The sequence below is a fragment of the Tasmannia lanceolata genome, unplaced genomic scaffold, assembly GCF_043159265.1.
Source record: "Tasmannia lanceolata isolate RefF3 unplaced genomic scaffold, GAP_Taslan_0.1 ptg000008l, whole genome shotgun sequence".
Taxonomy (NCBI): Eukaryota; Viridiplantae; Streptophyta; class Magnoliopsida; order Canellales; family Winteraceae; genus Tasmannia; species Tasmannia lanceolata.
The window spans coordinates 544,063-565,928 of record NW_027518685.1 but is presented as its reverse complement, the minus strand read 5'-3'; the positions used below and the strand labels follow the sequence as shown (position 1 = coordinate 565,928).

The following is a 21,866-nucleotide window of genomic DNA, read 5'->3' as shown; positions in this document are numbered from 1 at the left end:
CTCACCGTTTCTAGATGGGACCCACGCCATGAAGGTTTGCTCCTGGGTTGATTTCCGATATGTCCCTCTTTTAGTTTTTCAATGCATCACAAGAAGCACCACAGCAGAACATGTTCACTGATAAATAGAAAGAAAGACATGACGATTAAGAAAATTTGGATTTCTTCGTTAGAGATTTGCATTTATCTATCTCTATCTAAATTTGTATTTCGTACGTTGCCAAATAAAAAACTAAAAAGAAATACCTAAAACGGAAATTATAAAGACTTGTTTGCGTGTTTAATGTGAATGTACAGAAACTTTAGATTCCGCTTGCGGAGAAAAATCACAAGTGGTAGTAGAGACGACGAGTCTACGCGGTTGTGAAGTGGGAGTTGGCGAACCCTCCACATTTCCCAACTATATATCTCTGTCATTTTTATTTTTGAATTTCCAGACGTAACGTTCAGAAATAGATGGTTCTTTTTCCGTCCCCAAAAATCTCTCACAAACACAACGGCTCTTTTTCCGAGTGCGTCGTTTTCCAGTGAAAGCTGTCTATACTACCACCACTCCATTCTCCACCATTAATACCCTAAAGACCGACCGACCGACCGTCAGTCAGTTTTCCGGGCATTCCTCACTCCCCAATCATCGCCCGTGGAAACCGACAAGATCGTTTGATTTTCCAAGTGGAAAATCCGGCTTCCATAAAATCTCCACAAGAAAGCCCAAAAAAAGGCCCAGAATGCGTCCTAGTGAAGAGAAGAGGAGAATCCAAAGATCTGGACCTCTGTAATCGAGAGAGAGAGAGAGAGAGAGAGAGAGAGAGAGAGAGAGAGAGAGAGAATGGGCAGCTGCTTGAGCAAGAAAAGAACCCTAACGCCCACCCATTCCCGCCCCCCCACAAAATCACCAGCTCCTCCTCCTCCTCCTCTGGAAGAAGAGGAGACAGTGAAGGAGGTGCTTTCAGAGACCCCAAAACAAACCTTTCCCAACATCCAAGAGACAGCAGCACTGGAGAAAGAAGCTCCACCTCCTATTCCTGACAAAAAAGCTCCAGCAGACGACTGTGGCGACGACACCTCCGAAATTTCCGAGTTTTGCAACAGCGTTTCTACAACCACGATTACAGAGAAGAAAGGAGATGAAGAGAAAGGTTGCGATGAAGAAGTCGAGATGCGGCCCAAACTGAAGAAATTCTACAGAAAGCCCGGCGAATTTCACAGCAGGTCTCCGGTGAGGACATCCGACTCGTCGGCGGCTGCCAAGAGAAGAACAACGCCTCGAATCATCCGCCGAAATTCTGGCGAGGAATCCGGTAGGAGATCTCCATCTCCAGCTACACGGACGAATCCAAAAGCAGCAACACCCGATAATCTCAGTCGGAGCTCGTCGTCAAAGATGACAGGGCGTCGTCGGAAACCGGCTGGAGATGTTGGCGACGAAACCAAGGTGGGAGGTGGTCCGTCGGGGAACGAATCACTTGAAAATCCTCTTGTTTCTTTGGAATGTTTCATCTTTCTGTAGCTTTTTTTTGTTTTCTTTCAATCTTCTCTACTACATTTAACGAAATTTTAAAAAACAGCTTCCTTTTCCATGCATTCCCAAAACTAGCAGACGATCTCCCCATTCTTGAATTAATTACGGTTTTTTCTACAATCGAGAGAGTTCCTTGAATTTCCAGATGCTATGATTTCATTTGTGGAATTCAATCTGCATCGTCTCAGTCAGAAACTATGCCCGGAAGAAGAGGTGGGTGGAGGCTTTTCCGATAGTTTCAATCGCCGGTAAGTCTGTACACATATTGTCAGGCAGGAAAGAGTGGTCAGATGAAAAAGACAAGACGCGAAAGAAAATTACAGGTTTTAAATGGGCAAATTTATTGAATAGCCCATCCATCCAGTAGACGGTTTAGATCAACCAAACTGTGTCGGCCCATCAAGTCGTATGATATTCATCAATCATGCCCTCAATGACAATTGCAACCATCGAAGGAGAGGTGGTACCTACCAGTCTACCACCTACCCTTTCTTAACAATGGATTAAATCCATTAATTGAATGGCTAGAGGACCATCATTGACTGGCAAGTCACAATTTTGGAGCCCAACACCAGCTTGCACATCCCCCTACCCTCGCTCCCCCGGCCCAAAAACATAAATAAATAAAAGTCACAATTTTAGAATACCTGGGGTGGATTTTGGGGCAAATAAAAATATAGTGTCCCACGGATGGATCAATTTTGTGTCCCACAATAAACACGGTTGTATGCCTAATCAAGACCGTTGATCCTGTAGAACCATCACGATGCTCACCACAATATCCGGGTCTCATCCAAAATGTATGTTCCATGCATACGATAAAGGTTCAGACGGAGTTGCCTATCATGGGACGCATTGGCTGCAAGTGAAGTATGATGCCATAAAACAGACCATCAAGAAGAAAATAGGGTCTGCAAAATCAGCCAACACACACACACACACAGTGTAAAGCATGCCTCTTGAAGTACTTTCCCTGTAATTTACATTAATTGCTAGACAATAGAGTAATTGTCCACTGATCATTCTACATGCTGAATACATTCTCTTGATCCTTTAGGCAGATACTCATTTGATTCAAAACTATACTTAAAATGTCGGAGACATGGACTAGCCGCCAGAAAAATCTGCGAAAGATCAACTCTGCGGTAAGTAATCCATCAAAGATACTCGGTCAATTCGAAACTATACAATAGAATAGGCGAATTTGTAGGATAGCCACCAGAAAAATCTTAGAAAATATCAACTCTGGTGTGAGTAATCATCATCGATAGAGGTTGGCTCAGCTACGAAGCCAACATCATCATCGATAGAGAAAGTGGCGAGCATCTCAGCTACGAAGCTAACATCATTGAGAGAGAATAGGCAAGGGCGAGCAAGTTGACAACACCACCACTCCACTGGAATGTGACAGAATATATACACAGAAACATGTTTAGGTTGGTGAACTGGCTTTGATGTAGGATTGCTGATGGTTTCCGTTAGTCTCTGATAGAATTGCTGACAGGTTCTGTTGAAGGAGGAGTCTCTGGCAGTGCAGCCAGGTGAATTTATATGGTCTCTAACTCTGAGTTTGAAAGTATAATTGCTAAATTGGGTTCTGTTGAATGGGTTTTGAGGCAGAATTTCTGGAACTCAAACAGTTATAGAGCGGATGAGATTTCTAACTGGAGTTGGAGGTGGAGTGGCTGAATGGGTTGTGTTGATGAAGGGGCCACGAAATCCGCTCAGGGGGGTATGGTGCAGGGGCAGGGTGTGCAATGAAAGTGGGGATGTCTTGCCCAGGCATCAAAACCGACACCCCTTTGGTGTAGACAGACATCTGCACCCAAAAACGTAACACCATAATAACTAAACTACAATCTTCAAAAAAAAGTAGTCCATAATGAGACCAGCAATATAGCCCAATCAGTTACAAGATCATTAGAGGTAAACATGCTTCCCATCTCATCAAACAGTTAAAGCACATAACAGTTAATTGGAGTAGGAACCCCATAGAACTCAAAACCAATCATACATAGTAGAAGTTCAAATCTTGGACAGCAAATCAGTAATAGAAAAAAATCCAGTGAGATCGAATTGTCCGGACAATCATTCGATATATCCAAACCTTGAACAGTAATCAATCATATGATATATCTATAATGGCAAGATGAGGTGAAAATAAAGAGAAATCATACGGATTTTCGTGGTTAACTTACAAAGGAACCAATGCCAGACGAAGCCAACAAGGAATTTTCACTGTGCAAATTGCAAAAGTGCTAGAAATGTTTCCACCTTTATATGGCCAGTAGAAATTTTGATGGGCCAAAAACTGGAGAAACAAAATATGATAACATCATAACAATCTTTCCACTATGAGAGAAACAAAATAAGATTACAATGAGATTAACCCAATCCCACAATCCGTTATCTTTCCCTCACTCAAAACAAAGTTCACACAAGCTCTCTTCACCCTCACACAACCCAGCAGAAGACAACATACCGTTTCTCTTCTTTAAGTAGAAACATCTCTCTTTGCAAAAGGCATACAAGATACCTTATATACACTAGAAGACTAAAGATGGACCTTACATGAAGTGGAAACAAAACACTAAACCCAACAAAGCCTAACATTAATTGCAACGGAAATGATATTTCCACCCCCTTTTGTTTGGGTAGTGCCTTCAAAACCCCACCGACACTACTACACATCTCTCCAGCTTACTATTGAATCAGTGACCATTACTATCATTTTAAGTCAAATAATTGAGTAACAACTTACTGCTACTACTACTACTTCACATCAGCTACTAATATAGTTCAATGCAATTTATTGTCTTAACTAGCACTACTACTAACTGGTACAAGCATTATTATTTACTAGTTATTACCATTATAACCTACTACTAAGTGCTGTTTAAAAAGTTTCTTTGTGGACTCAGTTATATGTTAGTTGAGTTCTCATCTAACCTTGAGTGTTTACTTACCAAGTGAATTAAAAACTCCTTTGGCTCACCCGAATTCATGAAAATTTGACCAGATCAGTCAATGCCTTGCCCAAGTTGGCTTCTTTTTACCTTGGCCGAGTTCCGAGTCCAAGGTTTTAATGCTGCTACTAAGTGCTAACTGCTACTAGAATGCTGGTACTAGTAATTACTACTACAAACATTTCTGTTGTGATTACTACGACACCTGATACTACTTACTGCGACAATACCTATTTCTGCATCTATTTCATCTACTTACTGCTCTCATTTCCTATTTTTATTGGCATTACTATAGTGGGATTTCAAATAAATGGGCTTCATTTTTTAAAATTCTCATTACCTGTAGGATCAGAACCACAACAACAACTACCACTATTGTATCTCTGTCTGCACCTACATATAGTTACTTAATTTTACGTGGTTGGTACAATTAGAATAACAACAACTACTACTACGTCTATGTCTGTGTACATGGTTGCTACAATTGGAACAACAACAACTACTACTACATCTATGCCTGCGTCCAGTTATACTACTTTATACTACATAATTACTAGTTACTACTATCACAGTATCACTCGTTAATTACATCAACAACTAAATAAGGTCTCCTACAACTGCTACTTGCTGCTGCAACTGCCATCACTGCACTTAGCTGCTAATATTGTACTAACCATTATTATTAGTTATTACAGTTACTTTTTAACATAGATAAGTAGAAGTTTAATTCTTAACCACCTAAACATCATATATACTACTAGTGTTAAATGATCAACATAGGGAATTTTCTCAAATGGATTGAGAATTACCCACTGAAATGGTTGGGGTATTATTCTGCACTGAAGGAACCTAGAAGAGTTTTTTTTTGGTAGGTAAGCTGGGACTGAACCTCCAACCTTTGGGGCGGAAGAACAAAGCCTTGACCATTGAGCTAGAAGCTCAATCCCTACACCTAGAAGAGTTACATGACTCGTTTTAGGTGTAGTGAGTATCATTAATCTTCTCACAGATTGATTAGGCTATCAATGGTGATGGCTATGATACAAGATGTTCAATCTATGTTAGTGAAACCATATGATGGACAATAAAAGGGAAAACCATAAATGCATATTTAAGACATCTTTTGGCAGATAACAGAACCAAAAAACAAAAAGTAAAAGCATGAGCCCACACGAGCACACTCATGCACAATATATCCATTTTCAATAGATATTAGATCAAACCATTGTTCTAGCTATTGGGTTTATCATTTGGGTTCTTTTATGTGGACCTTTATTAAAAATAGCTTTTCTAGTCAATGCAATTTCAATTAACATTGAGATTGTTGTTAATATCAATCATTTATTAATTGGCACAATTGAAACAGATTGAAAACCTTGAACTGACATGACATGAAACCAATTACCCTAAAGTGCTATGGAGTGGTCACATAGATAGAAAGTTTTTGCATCTCAACATCGGTTCTTCACCACATAACTGAGAACCCTATTTTTGTAGTGGTTGGAGCTTACCGACATACGAAAATTAGAATATTTGTAAGTAAACTAGTAAACACTAATTCAGATGATCCAACAATACCTTTTTCTACATCCAACATTAAACCCCAGTTCAACACATCTCAAATTTCATCGAGGACATCAAGGTAAGTTTAGAAACCCTTATTCCCCTTAGGGTCTGTTTGGTTGCATCACTCTCCTAGGAAATAAGGTGGAAAGTGGATTTTTTGATGAATATTTTTTTTATCATCAAACGATACCATCAAAATGTCCTGGCATTGTTCAAAAAAATTAAAACCTACTAAAAAAACTGGCAAGTTTTGCTAACACAGGTCCCAAATGCTTCTACAAAGATGAGATTATACCAAGTCTCATGCAGTTTAGCTTGCTATAGGCAACAATCTTTAATGCGAAGGCTGGAACCCACTTGTACTTGAGATGAAGTCATAAATAAAAGAGGCCCATGTGAATGAACATGTCTATGGGCAGGTCAGAGAGACAAGGAGTTGAATACAGGAGGCAGAGGGGACTGCATAACCCACCAGTTCAATAAAACTTGCAAGAATTTAAAATGGGTCCCCCTGTTTTTCTTTTCAGTGGCAGGAGTCTATAGCATACTGTAGTAAACAGTGATACTGCCGTCTTTGTAATATAATTTAGGTTCTGATCAAATAATATTAGCAGAAGCAGAAACAACAGCAAAACACAATGATATGATGTATTCAGGAGCTCTGTTTTTCAGCTAAACAAATTACAGAAATTAAAACAGCTGAAATATACATCTTTTTCTTTTTGGAAAATGACAACCAAGACAAAAAGATTGTGATGGTTTAGATGATTATAGTATCGTTACAACAAATATGAAAATTGACCAAAAATGGCAGAATTCCATAGTAGGCTATATCATAGGTAAGCGTCCCTATTTTGTAGCCCTAAAGGAATATCTCAACAGAGCTTGGAAGTTAAAAGGCGACTTCCAAATGTTTAACCTACATAATGGTTTCTTCCTATTTCAATTCAACTCCTCAGAAGACTGTGAAAAGGTCCTAGATGGCGGAAACTACATCTTTGGTGGTCGCCCCCTCGTTCTCAGAAGATGGACCCCAGAAATCGAGCTTGAAAAGCTCTCCCTGACAACCATCCCTGTTTGGGTTCGCTTCCAGTCTCCACCTCAGGTTTTGGTCGGCTCATTGCTTGAGCAAGATAGCAAGCAAGATTGGCATCCCTCTTTACATGGACGCATATACAACTGGTGCTACCATACTCTGTTATGCCAAGTATGCATCGAAGTCGAAGCTGGGGTTGATCTTCCAGATCAGGTTGAAATCAAAACTTTGTTACGCACGACCTACCAAAAACTGGAGTACGAATGGAGGCCCCCTTCCTGCAAAGAATGTAAGACATTCAACCATTCTGATGCTTCTTGTCCAAAGAACCACAAAGCTCCTACAAAACCGCACAAACAAGAATGGAGGCCTGTTCAAAAACCTGGCCCAGTTCCAATTGCAAACCTCCAAGGCAGCTCATCCAACATTGCCTCTGAGGGGAAATCATTCCAGACCTCAAAAGATCACTTCTCCTATTACCAAAAATCCATTCTTTGTTCTCCAGGAAGAGGAGGAAGAGTCCGAGAAAGAAGAAAATCAAGAGACAAACAGAAGCAATGAAGATTCTGGTACCAAAGGAGATTGTCAATGCACTGAAAAATCAAATGTAGGCCAAGGAAAGGTGACTGAAGATGATGGTGATCCCCCAAAGTTTCAGAAATTAAGGAAGAGCATGAGAGCAAGGAAATTTAGTCAGAAGATGAAATAAGCCTTTGATCATTAGGGGCTTACGTATGGTGTCTGGCTCTAGAGTTCGGTTTTATACGTTTCGATTTCTAGGGTATCATGTCCTTAGTTGTTTTACCCCCATCCTTATTCATTGTCTAAGGATCGGGGAGTGGTCTTGTTGCTTTTATTGTATCATCTTTCTTTTAATTAAAATTCTGGTAGGGGTCCGCCTAAACCCAGCTTACCGATCAAAAAAAAAAACATGAAAATTGATATCAAAGTCAACAAAATTTTAAAAACACTCTTTTAATTAGATGGCATCACAAGTCTCCAGAGAAACAAAATAAAAAACAGCTCGCAGTCTTTTCCTAAACAAACAAGAAGGAAGAAAGATTACCTGGACATGTCCATTCTGACCAGGATAATTAGTTCCATGAACCATTTACAAAAGAGGTGGTTAGTGTACACTTCTGTTCATTACCCGATCTCTAAGCACATTGGTACGCTAACCTGGTTTGTACTTGTGGAGGCCTGATCTAGATGGGGCCTTGGTCCAAAATTAGTGAACTGATTAATTGATCCCAACGATCAATGCGATAATTATTTTTCTTATAACGGACATTTTGCAGGCCACTGTCTGATGATTGGAATTTCTGGCTAACGGCCCATCCACAGGGGGTCCAAACTCCAAATCAGATTGATGTACCCAATTGAGAGAAAATAGGACATTAACAATTCGAGTGACTTCCTCGGCATTTTTCTTAATGAAATTGTTTACCATCCCCCCCCCCAAAAAAAAATAAAAAATAAAAATTCCAGTGAGTTTCCAAATACTCATTACACAGAAACTGTAATATCACAACCCTATGAGTCGTGCAAGCGGTAGTGCACATGGTCGTCCCCACCATCTACACTGTACGGGAGAGATGTTTGGTAGCTGCTGCAATCATTCCAGTGAGCCACCATGACAATTGATCATAGCCCAAAAGCGGAAATAATTAGACAAATTTTCATGTCCGATTAGTAGGCGAGCATGGGTTTAAGGTTAAATCGATTGGATTGTTAGGATTTGCTTGGATTTTTGGGGTCATCCATGTGGTACCCCACTGGATCATTGGTCACAAGCACCACACACATTTGTCATACTATTCGAAGGTAAGTGACGATGCACTACTTGTGAGTGGAAGCAAGAAAAGCTGGTAAATAAAAATAGATAAATTAGAGAATATTTTTTCATGATCATGGTAAGTTCTGTCCAGATTTGCAGAATAGCAAAAGATAGAATACCCATAGAGAAAGAGAGGTTGATTAAATAAATTGTAATAGTGTGGAAGGATAAAGAAAAATAAATGTGGCATTTGGTTTATCAATAAATAAATGATGAGGAAAAGCGTCTTTTGAGAGAGAAAGGTTACTTTGGGAGAGGGAGAGGGAGAGGGCTTTGGTGAGAGGCGTCCGTCCTCAAGATCCTGGGGGGCATGTCTCCGACTCCCTGTGGGACGTAGAAACCTCTCAAAGATGGCCATGATCAGAAACATGGAGATGAAGATGGCGGTGGCTACGAACCCAAAGGAGACGGCGTTGACCGAGTTATCGAAATGCCTCCACCGCTCCTCCTCTCTCTCCCCCAACATCCCTGAGTACGACGTCGAAGGCCCCAAACCACCACCGCTCTCTCCCATCGCGCAAATTAATATGTTGGCCAAGAAGAAGAAGAAGAAGAAGAAGAAGAAGGTGTTTTGTTTAGTTGGGGTTTGTTTAGAAGGGGAGAGAGATCGCATTGGGGCTATGTGCCCAACCAACCACCAAAATACAGATGAGGGGTCGGTCTGCTTCTTCGCATCATCAAACACATCATGGGGTTTCTTGGGGTGGGGGCTTTAAGGAGGGAGAGCAGAGAGCATGTGATGTGCTGCTGCTGATGGAGTGAAAAAAGGGAGGCTTGGGTGCATTGCTAGGCAGCTACTGACATATCTCTGAATATTAAAATAAACCCAACCCCCACCACCCCCCAAGTTGTTTATAATTTTCCACTAGTGGAACCCTTAACTTAAAGGTTTGATAGGGATATTTGATAATCTTATATGAAATAAGGATATTTTGGTCATTTTTCATGAGATATGTGTATTTTTGATATTTTGTTAGAGATGGGTACCTTGATCATTTTTTTTTTTAAATTATGATATATGCATATTTGTTGTCATTTTCCAGAACTTAAAGGTTTTTTTGGTGTTTCTATGAGATAGGGTATTTTGGCCATTGTCAAGAATTAAGATAGAAGTACTCAAATCATTTGCTATATTTTGATGATACATTTTTGTCATTGTATTGTGTGATAGGGATACTTTTGTTATTTTCAATGAGAGAGGAGTAGTTTTGGTTATTTTCCTTGAAAAAGCACTTTAGTGGTTTTTACATAATGTAATTTGCATGGGTACTTTGGGTTTTTCATAGATGAGTATTTAGATAATTTTGAAGGAGGAAAGGGTATCTCTTACCTTATGTCAAATCCATTACTTTGCTGGGGTAAACATGTGAAGTTTACAAGAGTTGAACAACCACAAAATGGAGTTGGAGGGTTTAAAAATTGTAAAGAGTGAAACAAGGGCAAGGATTCAAGAGTACCCCGGGGCGGGCATGCAACTTAAATGCCACGCCATAGGAGAAGCGTAAAATTTAGGCAATCTAAAATGTATAGGGGGATGCTTTTCCCTTGTTTTCCATGAGGCGTTGGGTATATTTGTAACACCGGCACGAACTCAAAAGCATATGCGGTTGTCCAGGCCTGGTCCCACTTCGCCGACGTGTTAAGATGACATGGCATACTTCATTAACCATCACATGCATCCACCTACCCTGGAACGAAACAGGTCAGCAGGCTAGATATACGGTCGCCAATGGAAAATCGCATTTAAGGAAGGTCCCAAAACAAAGACCGGCATGTATTCCAATCCCGAGGAAAACCAACGGTCCATGTTTAATCGATCGATGATGGCTTTATCCAGGGAGGCAACAACGCGTGCTGCCAGACACGATCACGTACGTGGACCGGATCCTCACGTGGGATTTCGTGAAAAGCGAGGTGAGTGATAGCGTGTATAGGTGTCAGGTGGGTCAGATGGGCCTGTCCATGTTGGGGTCACGTGAAATCTCCTTTTCCTCTCTCTTTTTTAACTTTCTCGACCATCGAAATTTTGACTCGTTCTCGACTCGTTAGGGGTGTGCTGGTACTAAAGCGGTGACAGGACCTGTTTTTTTGACTTTGTTTGAGACCAACACCCCCTTCTCCTTTTTGGTTGCCGGGTTTTTTTTTTTTTTTTTGAGTTCCTGGGAGTTATGTGGGAGAAAAAAAATATCCTAGGAGATAGGTGGGAAAAAAAAGTCCTAAAAGTATCCTGGTAAAATAAAAGTCCTATGTTTGGTTGACCGGATTATGGTGGGAAAAAAAAACCTTTGTTTGGTTGCTTGAACTGTTTGGTAGAAAAAAATTCTTCTCAAGCTTATTTTTGGTTCCTGAGTTTATTTTTGTTCCCGGGATTATCTTGGGATGGGATGAAAAGGCAATCATTACAAAAGTGGGATTAAAAAATTCACCCCACAAGCAATCATTACAAGAGTGGGATTAAAATAAACCTAGTGCTAAAAGGCAACCAAACATGGGATGGGACCAAAATTTAACTAACTCTTCCTGGGACAAAAATTTAACCGGCAACCAGACCACATCATACATACATACGGAAGAGTGGTAGAAATATTGCTCTCCCTAACATCACCAGACCACGAGTCCTCCATTTGGATTTCTCACATTTCTCAAATTCGACAACTATGACATGAAGGGCACCGCGATCATTAAAACCAAAGGAGTGCATACAAATTTCGGTAAATTCGTTTTTATTAGGGGAAATGATATATTCGCCTCCCTTTCTTCCCTGGGCCACCCGTTTGTAGTGTAAAAATAGTAGCCATAAACGCACCGGAGTAATTGTTAATCCGTATCTTATATTGTAATTGTTATTCCATTAATGAATTCTGGTCGGGGTCTTGCCTAACCCCAGCTTACCAAAAATAAAGAAATTAAATAAATAAATACACCGGAGTAGCCGTATATTCTCCCCCTTTTCCTCCCCGGGCCACCCCCACTCCTAGGGGTGTCAATGGATCTAGACGGTCCGATGGATCGTCTGAATCCGAACGTTAATGAACAGGATCTAAACATATGAATAGGATCCATGGGCATATTTCGGATCATCAAATCTGGGATCCGAAAAATTTTGGATTGTGTATGGGCATGCCACAGATGCCCATTGGATAGTCATGATCCGAAATGGTTTACAAAAATACCCTCTAAATTTTGTTAATGCTAACCTTTCTATGAAGGGTATTTTGGTCAAAACCTCTCTTATCACTATAATGAATCGGATGGGAATGCGATTTCACTCATTTCAGTCGTTTCATTTCATACTTTCACGAAGGAAAAGAGAGAGGGGTTTTGTTCTTTATGCATCATATTCTTTGATAATAGTTATACATTATATTTGTGTACGTAATTTTGATTAATTTTATTGTTTACAAGCATTACTCTACACCTAGATTAAACATAGATAAATTTTTAATTTAGTTGAAGAAAATGCATAGACACACACTAATAATGAACTGCCATTCTATCTCTTTTAAAAAAAATTAATTGTTTACTTAGCTTAGTGGGACATAATAGGACACTCCGATGGTCGGTCCGAATTAAAATGGATCGTGATTATGACGTGGAAAGTAAGATCCGAAGAACAATCCGACTCCGACCCGACCTGACCGATAAAGAATTTGAATGGATCATGACTGTGACATAGGCGGGTCCGACCTGAAGTGGATCCGTTGACACCCCTACCCACTCCTCCGGTGTATTTATTTTTTTTACCCATCAAAAAAATAAATACACCGGAGGAGTGGGAGTGGCCCGGGGAGGAAAAGGGGGAGAATATATCACTTCCCATTCAATTATCATCTATTTTCATGCAAGATAACCTCTTATATTTTGTAGTCGTGCAATAAAATAATGTTTTAATAATTGCACTCTACTCTCTATTTTACACCTTCCTAATTAGCGACCTTATTTGGTTGCACAAATGCTCGGCATTCATTGGAATTTCAAATGCCAATGAATTCTGAATTCCTTGTTTGGTTGCTAATATAGCATTGAATCTCCACTTGACTTGACTTGACTTGACTGGAGAATGATGGCCCACCAGTCACCAAACAGCCCACCCATAGTATTATTATGCATTAGATTTCGGATCCGTTTTATGGTGGAAAGCGGACTATCCTTCGTTTATGAGGCTCGCATACAACGTCATAATTCCGGTATGAAGAGATTCCAGTCAGTACTAGTCACGTTAAGCCGCCCCTAATCACTGGCCAATATTTGCTAATTTACTGATCGTTTAAGAGTATATTGGTCATTTTCCTAAAATCCAAAATCATCTTGGATGATCCTGAGCTTCTTTGTTGTCTTCTTGTACACATACCCCATTCACCAGTCCCCTTGTCCCACCCTCATCAGATGATTATTACCTTAAAACATGGGAAATGATATCCCACCTCCCAACACACACACACACACACAACGTTATTCTTTAAGTTGTATAGGCAAAAAAAACCAAAAAAGGAGTTAAAGGGGATGAATTCATCCTCAAGCAGTGAACCATTCAATAGAAACTTTTTTTTTAAGAGAGAGAGCCGCGGGGGGGGGGGGGGGGGGGGGCGAAAAAAGGAAAAAGAAAAAAGAGAGAGTGCATCTTGTGTGTGATCCCCCTAAAACAATTACCCCCAATGGCCATCGTCCGTCTCATCTCTCCCGAAAATCCTCTCTTGACAGACAATAGCAATTTCAAACCATAGCTTATCGAAAAATACATCTCTGCTAGGAATGTCCACCTGAAAGTTACGATTTATACCTACTGGTGGGGGGGGAGGGATGACCGTGGTGTCAACTTCGGTAAGCTTTTGGGGAGGGTGCTATTGGATATCTGCGGGACATAATTTAGGGCTTCCACTTTTAACAACATGTGAATCTCAATCGGCAGAGATTTGAAAGGATCATCTCAGCATCAGGGGAAAGCCTAATCCTATGTTTGTTTTCGAGTTCGACGAGGAGCTGGAATGGATAATTGTCTGTTCTATAAAATCTTATATTCAAAATGGTTTTGAAGTCAAATATAAATTGTCTGTAACTATGCTTACACTAATTGTAAAAAACGTGATATAGTTAATGGCATCCAAAGAGGCCCTGAGTTTTTTTAGTCTTCCCTCTTGAAAATTTGCTTGTAAAGGCCCTTAAACCCGTTGATAGTAACCAGCCCGACCATGATTATTTTTGCCTGAATTTGGATTCATTGTCACATTCATGGCTCATAGAATTGAATGCTACGAGAGTCGAAGCACACAGCAATGGCTACACAGCTCTTTGTCACCCTCCTCTTCCATAGGCTCGAAATTCCTCCATGCCTCACTTGTTGCTGATGTGGAGAATGCGTGGACCACAGACACACATCTGAAGAGCTCTCCACATAAGCGATAGCCAGCCAAGAAATATAAATGGGGCCCAATAGGGGCCATGGTGAGGTAGATCATCTGGATCATCTGCCCATTTGCCTCCGTGGGATCTGACCTGGAAATCGGGGCCCATAGATTTTGTAGCTGGGACCCATCCACAATGTTCCATATGTTGAGCTCACCATTGTAGGCCTCGATGTGTCCCTTCCACGTGTTGAGGCAGTCCCCTGAGCTGTACAGTTTGTTGTTGACGGCTGCGATTTGGTTGGGTGGTACATCTAGTTGCCACATCCCCAACATCAGGTCCCACGCACCACGCCATATGTCAAACACCTCAGCGGAGCTTCGCTCCATGGCAAATGGCACTGTCTTATCGGAATCCCCCCTCTCGGCAAACCCTCCCACCACATAGATCTTCCCTTGCCACGTCACACCCACACACTTGTACCTCAATGTGCTCATTTTAGGCAATTGGGTCCACTCGTCGAGTGCCGGATCGTACACCTCGGCAGAAGACACACCCCTTGCGCTAGCCAATGTGGATTGCCCCCCTGCCACGTAGATCTTATCATCACAGACGGTGCAAGCAAAGTCGAATCGTGGTGTGCCAAGTGGAGCACATTGTGACCACTCGTTATTAGTGACACAATGTCGTAATACTGTTGGACTGACGGTGAGATCCACCTCAATCATGTCTTCTTCATCCTTGCCACACCAGTTTTTTTGGCATAGGCGACCGCCAATTATGTAGATGCTGTCACGAACGGTGACCATGGCAAAGTCCTTGAGGACCTGGTTCTCGGCTAGTCCTGGAATGGCTCCGACCCGATGCCAGGCATTGTCTGATGGATGGTAGCATTCAATCCAATTAGACTTGTCTGTGCCCGATGACCGTGCTCTAGGACAAAAGGAAGCATATACTCGATAATTGGATATCAGGTTTTCCGGCGATGGTGGCAGTGGCGGTGGTGATGAGGACAGTGAACCCATGGCACAGTCTTTGGTGGTGGCTGTGTGGCAACAGTAGTTATGGGAGTGAAGGGGAATTGAAGGTGGAGAAGGGAATGTAAGATATAGGTGGGGTGGCGGAGAAAATGATATAAGATTGGTTTGTGAGCATCTACGGAGAGTTTGGGGTATTGTTTTGGGAGACAAATTCTAGGGTTTCTACTTAGAATTTTGTGAGTTTTTGGAGTTTTGGGTGTCGACAGGTTGAGGGAGTGACCATTGGCAGGCAGCGTTTCTTGTTTGGGGGTGAGAACCTATGAGTTTGGTATGTCCCTTTTGTTGTCCTCATTTACAAAGGAAAAAGACAAATTATGAGGAATTCTTCAGGAATACACTGAAGAATATACCCGTAATGAATTAGAAATCCAAAATAAAATAAAAATAAATAAGGCTTTGTACTGTCTTCTTGTATGAGGGGAGTGAATGAATGTTTGACAAAATGTAAAACAACCCCCCCCCCCCCCCCCCAATTCTCAAAGTACACCCAATATATTAGGTTGCAAATTTGCAATCCTAGTTACAAAGTTCAGATTCGGGAATAAATCGGTAAGGCAAATGCTTGAAAATTTTGGAAATGTTTAGGAAGGATCAGGAAAAAATCATAAATGCACATTTACTTATTGGGCGCCGATAAAATCGCCCCCTTTTTCACCGGTTGTGAACCGGTACACACTCTCTCTCTCTCTAAGTAAGAGTATTAATATGAATATGAGCCATACCAACACACAAGGTTAAGGTTCTTATCGATTCCATTATGCCCTATTTGGATCGCAACAAAAACATTCTGATGGAATATTTTTTCTCTGGAAAAAATTTCTTTCCACAATTTAGAGGGAAATAATATGATTATGGTTATTTTAGAGGAATATCATCATAAATTGGAGGTCCCTCTAAATAAAAATTGAACATGGTTGGTTCAAGTTAAATTTTTCATGGCTAAAAATAGGCAACATTTACTAGTTTCTCGCCGTAGATAACTTGAGATTGTACCTATTTATGACCTTGATCTTCTGACTATAGTGACAGGCTCAAACTATTTTAAAGTAGTTTTGAATTGATGGTCATACTAAAACTCCCCAGAGTCAAGTCATTTGTCAGGCATGAACAGTAGAAATGGGGAAGTAGTTTAGAAAGGGAAACATCAACGTTTGGAATCAAAGATAGTTTGGAAGGACTGAAATATTCAGTCGGCTCGAATATAGGTTTCTTTCATCGTCATAATGATGATCATAAAGATAAGAACTTGGTTTTAAACTTCTACTGGTCGATTTCGAGTGACATGTATCAACTTTCAAGAGAACCCAAGAAGTCCAAATTTTGATTCCTTATGGTGCACTCATAAGGCAAAATAGGTTGTGCCCGTAAAATCATTTCCATAGGCTGATCCTAGCCCTCCAATCTATAGAGGTTTCCATAATATGTTGTTCCTCTGAAGGTGTTCGGAATTTGTAAATATTTTTAAAGGTGTGCGGAATTCGTAATATCCTCAAAAAATTAATAACGAAAAGTAGTTTTTTTTGTAATTGTCATATTTTGAAACCTCTTCTTTGTAGTTTTTTCGTAATTGTCATATCCAGGTATCCGTCGTCGTAATTTCCCTCCCAAAACTATACTACGTGATGATTATTATTGCTAGCATCTTTCTTTTGGAATTATTGCTAACTGCTAGCAACCTTTCAAGAAATAGTATTTCGGTGCAGTTTTTCATCGCATCTAATAAGACAAATCTCTGAATACATACAATTGCAAATGATGGGCGAGACGTAGCGTTTGGAGAAGGTGGCTAGCAAATCAAGATTTAAAATTACCACCACAGATTTTGCAAATAATTCTGAATCATACCTTTTCTACCCTCACATAGCTAGTATGTACAAATATGTGGGGAGGGCAAAAAAAAATAAAAATCATCCACATTGACTTGTTAATTTATATATATATATATATATATATATATATATATATATATATATATATATATATATATATATAAGGAAATGTTATCAGCACTACTGTATTTTGATGAGGGCAATCCTCACTTTATTAAAAGTACACTATTGCCCCCACCATAAGAAGATCCAAACCGTCTATTAGATAGGCCACATCCTAAGTAGGTTGTTCCCCAAAAATTATTTCCATAGGTTGATCCTAACCCTCCGATCAATAAAGGGTTAGGATCAACCCTCTAACATACAGATGGGAGGATTAGGATCAACCTATGTAAATGATTTTTGAGGCATAACCTATTTAGGCTGTGGCCCATCTAATGGACGGTTTGGATCATCCTATGGTGCGGGCCATACCGTACTTTTAATAAAGTGAGGAGTGCTCTCATTAAAATACAGTAGTGCTAATAACATTTCCATATATATATATATATATATATATATATATATAGAGAGAGAGAGAGAGAGAGAGAGAGAGAGAAAACGGTTCCTACACATATGTGTAGATAACTTATCTACACACTAGCTTAAAATACACTGGGGGCCACATTATTTGGGTGATCCAAACCATTCATTTTTAAGGTCCTCACATAGATAGGGTGTCCACAAAACATCAGATCCATAGGATCATCATAACCATTCAAACTGTGAAGGCAAAAAATGGACTAATTTGTAAAGGTTTAAAGACATCCATTTTACCTCCACAGATCGTAGGGTTGGAATGATCCTATGGATCTGATTTTTTGTAGACACCCTATCTATGTGAGGGCCTTTAAAATGGATGGCTTGGATCACCCAAACAATGTGGGCCCCCCACTGTATTTTAAGCTAGTGTGTAGAGAACTCTCTACACATGTGTAGGAACCGTTTTCTCATATATATATATATATATATCCATGGAATATTGATGGCATTCTAATAATAAGATGGGAAGTTGAGAAGTAAAAGAAATGGATCCATCAACTTTCAAAACTTGTGACACATCTACATTTAGAATGAACCTTGTGTGACAACACATGTCACCAAATGTTTGATCTTGTTAAACCATAACAAATTGTTATCTTACTTATATGATGGTTTCTAGGTTTGTATTTACACTAATTCTAGCATTTCTTGAAGTTGCATCCCAAGCTTCCATAATTTTATAGATGTTTAAAAACTTCCATGATTTCCGTGGACTTTCACGAAATACTTCAACTCACAGAATATGAGCTTACATATGAAACCTTGAATGAGAATTTCATCATAAAGATAGATAAACCATCGATAGGATGCATTGAAAACATATGGAGATATCTGGCATTGGAAACCTTGAATATGAATCTCACAAACTCAGGTCAAGATGTGAAATATCCCTAGTTGGTGGAACAACTTAGGAGAACCATGGAAGGTCAATGGAATTATCACCCCGACAAAGTATTGGGGAGAAAATAACAAGTTATTGAACCAATTGAGACCAAGGAGAAAGGATGGAGCTAGGCTTAATATATAAACCGCATTTTCTTGATAGGATGATGGTTGAATATGTCCAAAAGGCTCGAGGCAGGTAGAAAAGGAAAGGAAAATGGCACATTATATTAGAGAAAACTTATACTTTCACTAGCAAGAATTTGGATTTTGGGAGCACCGGTTACAATGTAAACATAGAAAAGGTGCACAAAAAGTTAGGGAAAATGAGGCACTTTGTCAGAGAGAGAGAGAGAGAGAGAGAGAGAGAGAGAGAGAGAGAGAGTCAAGGGAGCCTATTTCCTGCCTTGAAGACGAAAAAGGGGCAAGATATCCCCTTAACCTAGTTTCAATAATGACAGTCTAAACTTAGAGTGCTGCTACCGAAACCGACTTCCTAACCGAGAGTCAAACCAAGCAAATCCCTACACAACACATGGCATAGGGAGGCGTAGTTTTGTCATGTAAAGAATGAAGAAAAAAAATACTGAGAAATTAAGATAAAGACAATTAGTTGTCAATGTGTTAAGAGGTTATTGCTGGTTCCATACTCAAGTTTCCAAATCAGTTTCCGTATGATTATTCTTTTGAGAAATATAAATAACAATCTTATAAAATGGGTGATGGGTGATGAGATACTACACACACACCCCCCCCCACCCCCAAGGTTTTCCGTCAACTTCAAAGGTAAAGAAAAACGTTAAAGGGGGTGAATTTATCCTCAACTAGTGAACCATTCTCACAGAAAACATTAAAGTGGGGGATTTTATCCGTCAAAGAGGGAGGGGGGATATCATTCCCCTATAAAAATTAATTAGAAAAATGCAAAAGCTTGACCCCTCTTTGTGCGCTCCCATCTTCAAATTGTTAAAGAAGAATATTAAAGCGTGATGGAACTACGAATGTCAGGTGACGCCGGATCTATCTCAGATGGATGTTCAAGCCGAGCCCACTAGGCCCACCAAGCTTAGGCCACAAGCTTAAAGGTCGAAAAACAGTTTGCATTCCATGATTTTGGGGCATTTTTGAGGGGTCAAACCCGAATGTACTCCTAACTTTAAAAATAGCAAGCCATATATGGTTGGACAGATCTACGAGTCTACTTTTCAATACAACAAACGGTTCGCGGATCAGAGTTCTGTGGAGGGAGTTATGGCCATTTTTCTGAGAAGGGTTGAAGCTGTCTGCAACATACGAATTTCAGCAGTTTTGGGTTTCTTTTTGCCTGCTGTCCAGCCCATTATTCTAAACGTTTTTTTTCTCTATGATTTAAGTTAAATTTGAAGTTCTCTTTATGCTTTATCAAGTCCCAAAGACCCCTATTAAGTTTAGTTAAATAGCCTTATAAGTTAGTCAAAGTAATGTAGTTTTTCTCTCCCTTTTCTCTTGGAACTTGTGTTGTCAAAGCTAGGAAATGTTGTTTAAGTCTTTGGAAATGCACCTATGGCTGGAGAGTTTATTCATGCCTACTAAAATGATTATTTGGGCTGTAGACAAGAGAATTTTGCAGAGAATTTGAATCAAGTTTAGCCTTTGACTTTTGAAGAAGGAGTTCTTCTTGTCTATTTTGCTCTTATCCCTTGGGTGGATTCCTTTGGGTGGCGAGCTGTTTCATCTCTGTTTTCACTTGTGTTTCCTCCTCTCTTCTCCATTTGTTTGGTGTCAGTCAGACGGCGTTTGAAAAACTCAAGGCAGCTTTTGCTAAATCTGCCTATTCTGATACCAGTCCTAAGGTGGACTGGGGGACCTTAGTCTTTGATGATGCTGCGAACATAAGAGGATTTGAAGTCGGTGTTATCTCTCTCTGGATAAGCTAAGCATCTCGATTTCTATTAGGGCCTATTTGGATACCTCATGCATTTGTATTTTGATTTGGATTTGAGTTTTGGATACAAAACACATCAATCATCTTCATGATCATGTTTTAAGAGAGACAGAAAGAAAGAGAGGGAGAGGGAAGGGATGTCTCACTGCTGCCGGAGCAACGTTGAGGAGCAGTGATGGTGAAGGAAATTGCCACAAATATAGATTTCCAAATAATGTCTCGCAGAACAGATTTGAAAATCGGAATTTTTTGCACTGTTGTGATTTGGAAATCTAAGGATATGATCCAATTCAAAATATCAACTAAATCCAAATCTAAATCTTGTTGGATGGTATCCAAATGTGGCCTTAAGGTTGACTTCAAATTCAAGGTTTATTTATAAGTTGATCGTCCTCCTATCCTAATGATTATCAAGTATAACCCTAAGTAGAACCTTAGGGATGGTCGGCACACTAAAAGATGTGGGTGACAGACTCCACAAAAAACTCTTCCCAATGCATGGAGTTCTTATGTTGGGTGGTCGACGTTCAGTGCAGTAAATAGGTCATCTCCCATAAATCATTTACTATTGCCATCTAGCCATCTAGGCTTCTGTTGTTAGAATCTGCCTTTCATAGAGCTGCATTTACTTTGAAGAATGCTGATTGAATACACAAGGTCTACCGATACACCTCAAACAAGCGGACATGTCCTTGAACTAAAAACGGTTCAGGCCATTCATTCAACCAGTCTTCAACGCAGAAATATCAATACTAAGAGCTACTACTTTAAAGATGAGTGCTCCTTGTATAGAATTACTAGGTGGTGTACCTGCAAACCCGGCTTCGGAAATATGTGCTTTTATGATCAACCTTTATGAGGAAACAAATTGCCGAAGAACAAGGTAGAAGGTGCAATCCAAGCTTATCGAAAAACAGGTAAAAATGGTGGGAAACAGGTAAAAAGTGAAAGGCACATGTACAAGGTATTAATATACGTAGAGAAATTCAAAGGTATTTAATAGTTGTACAGAAATTTAGATGTACAAGATAATTAATTGCAGCTGCTGAAATTGGCACTACCAGGTTTTGATAATGGGACGGACTTACCTTGTCTTTTCTTTTTTAATCGGCTGCTGAGAGATTTTTGGGAAATGAATAGCCTTTTGACAGGTTCAATAATAAAAGACAAGGAGAGTTTGTCTTATTATAAAAAAATATGGTAGCGGAAACATCAACTAAAGAAAATTTACAATTATTAGGTATTTAACAGTGAAAGAACATAAGGTTTTGAATAACCTAAAGGGTGAGGGAACTACAAACTACATACATAAGATAGACTGCATATGGAACTAACAGCCA

At 39.9% G+C, this 21,866-nt stretch overlaps 1 protein-coding gene and 1 long non-coding RNA gene across 2 annotated transcripts; both read right to left on the bottom strand.

Moving 5' to 3' along the window:
• Positions 1 to 131: 131 nt before the first annotated feature.
• LOC143883830 (uncharacterized) lies at positions 132 to 9,785 on the bottom strand. Its single transcript, XR_013252567.1, has 3 exons — positions 9,174 to 9,785; positions 2,169 to 3,340; positions 132 to 1,775 (listed from the first exon to the last, which is right to left on the bottom strand). It is a non-coding gene; the product is annotated as an uncharacterized LOC143883830 (long non-coding RNA).
• Positions 9,786 to 13,929: 4,144 nt separating this feature from the next.
• LOC143882499 (uncharacterized) lies at positions 13,930 to 15,548 on the bottom strand. The gene has a single exon (XM_077385977.1). It carries the CDS (start codon positions 15,292 to 15,294, stop codon positions 14,176 to 14,178), a length of 1,119 nt encoding a protein of 372 aa, XP_077242092.1. The 5' UTR covers positions 15,295 to 15,548; the 3' UTR covers positions 13,930 to 14,175.
• Positions 15,549 to 21,866: the final 6,318 nt, after the last annotated feature.

Coding starts and splice junctions, on each gene's coding strand:
- LOC143882499 (XM_077385977.1), bottom strand. CDS start 15,294: ATGGGTTCACTGTCCTCATCACCACCGCCACTGCCACCATCGCCGGAA.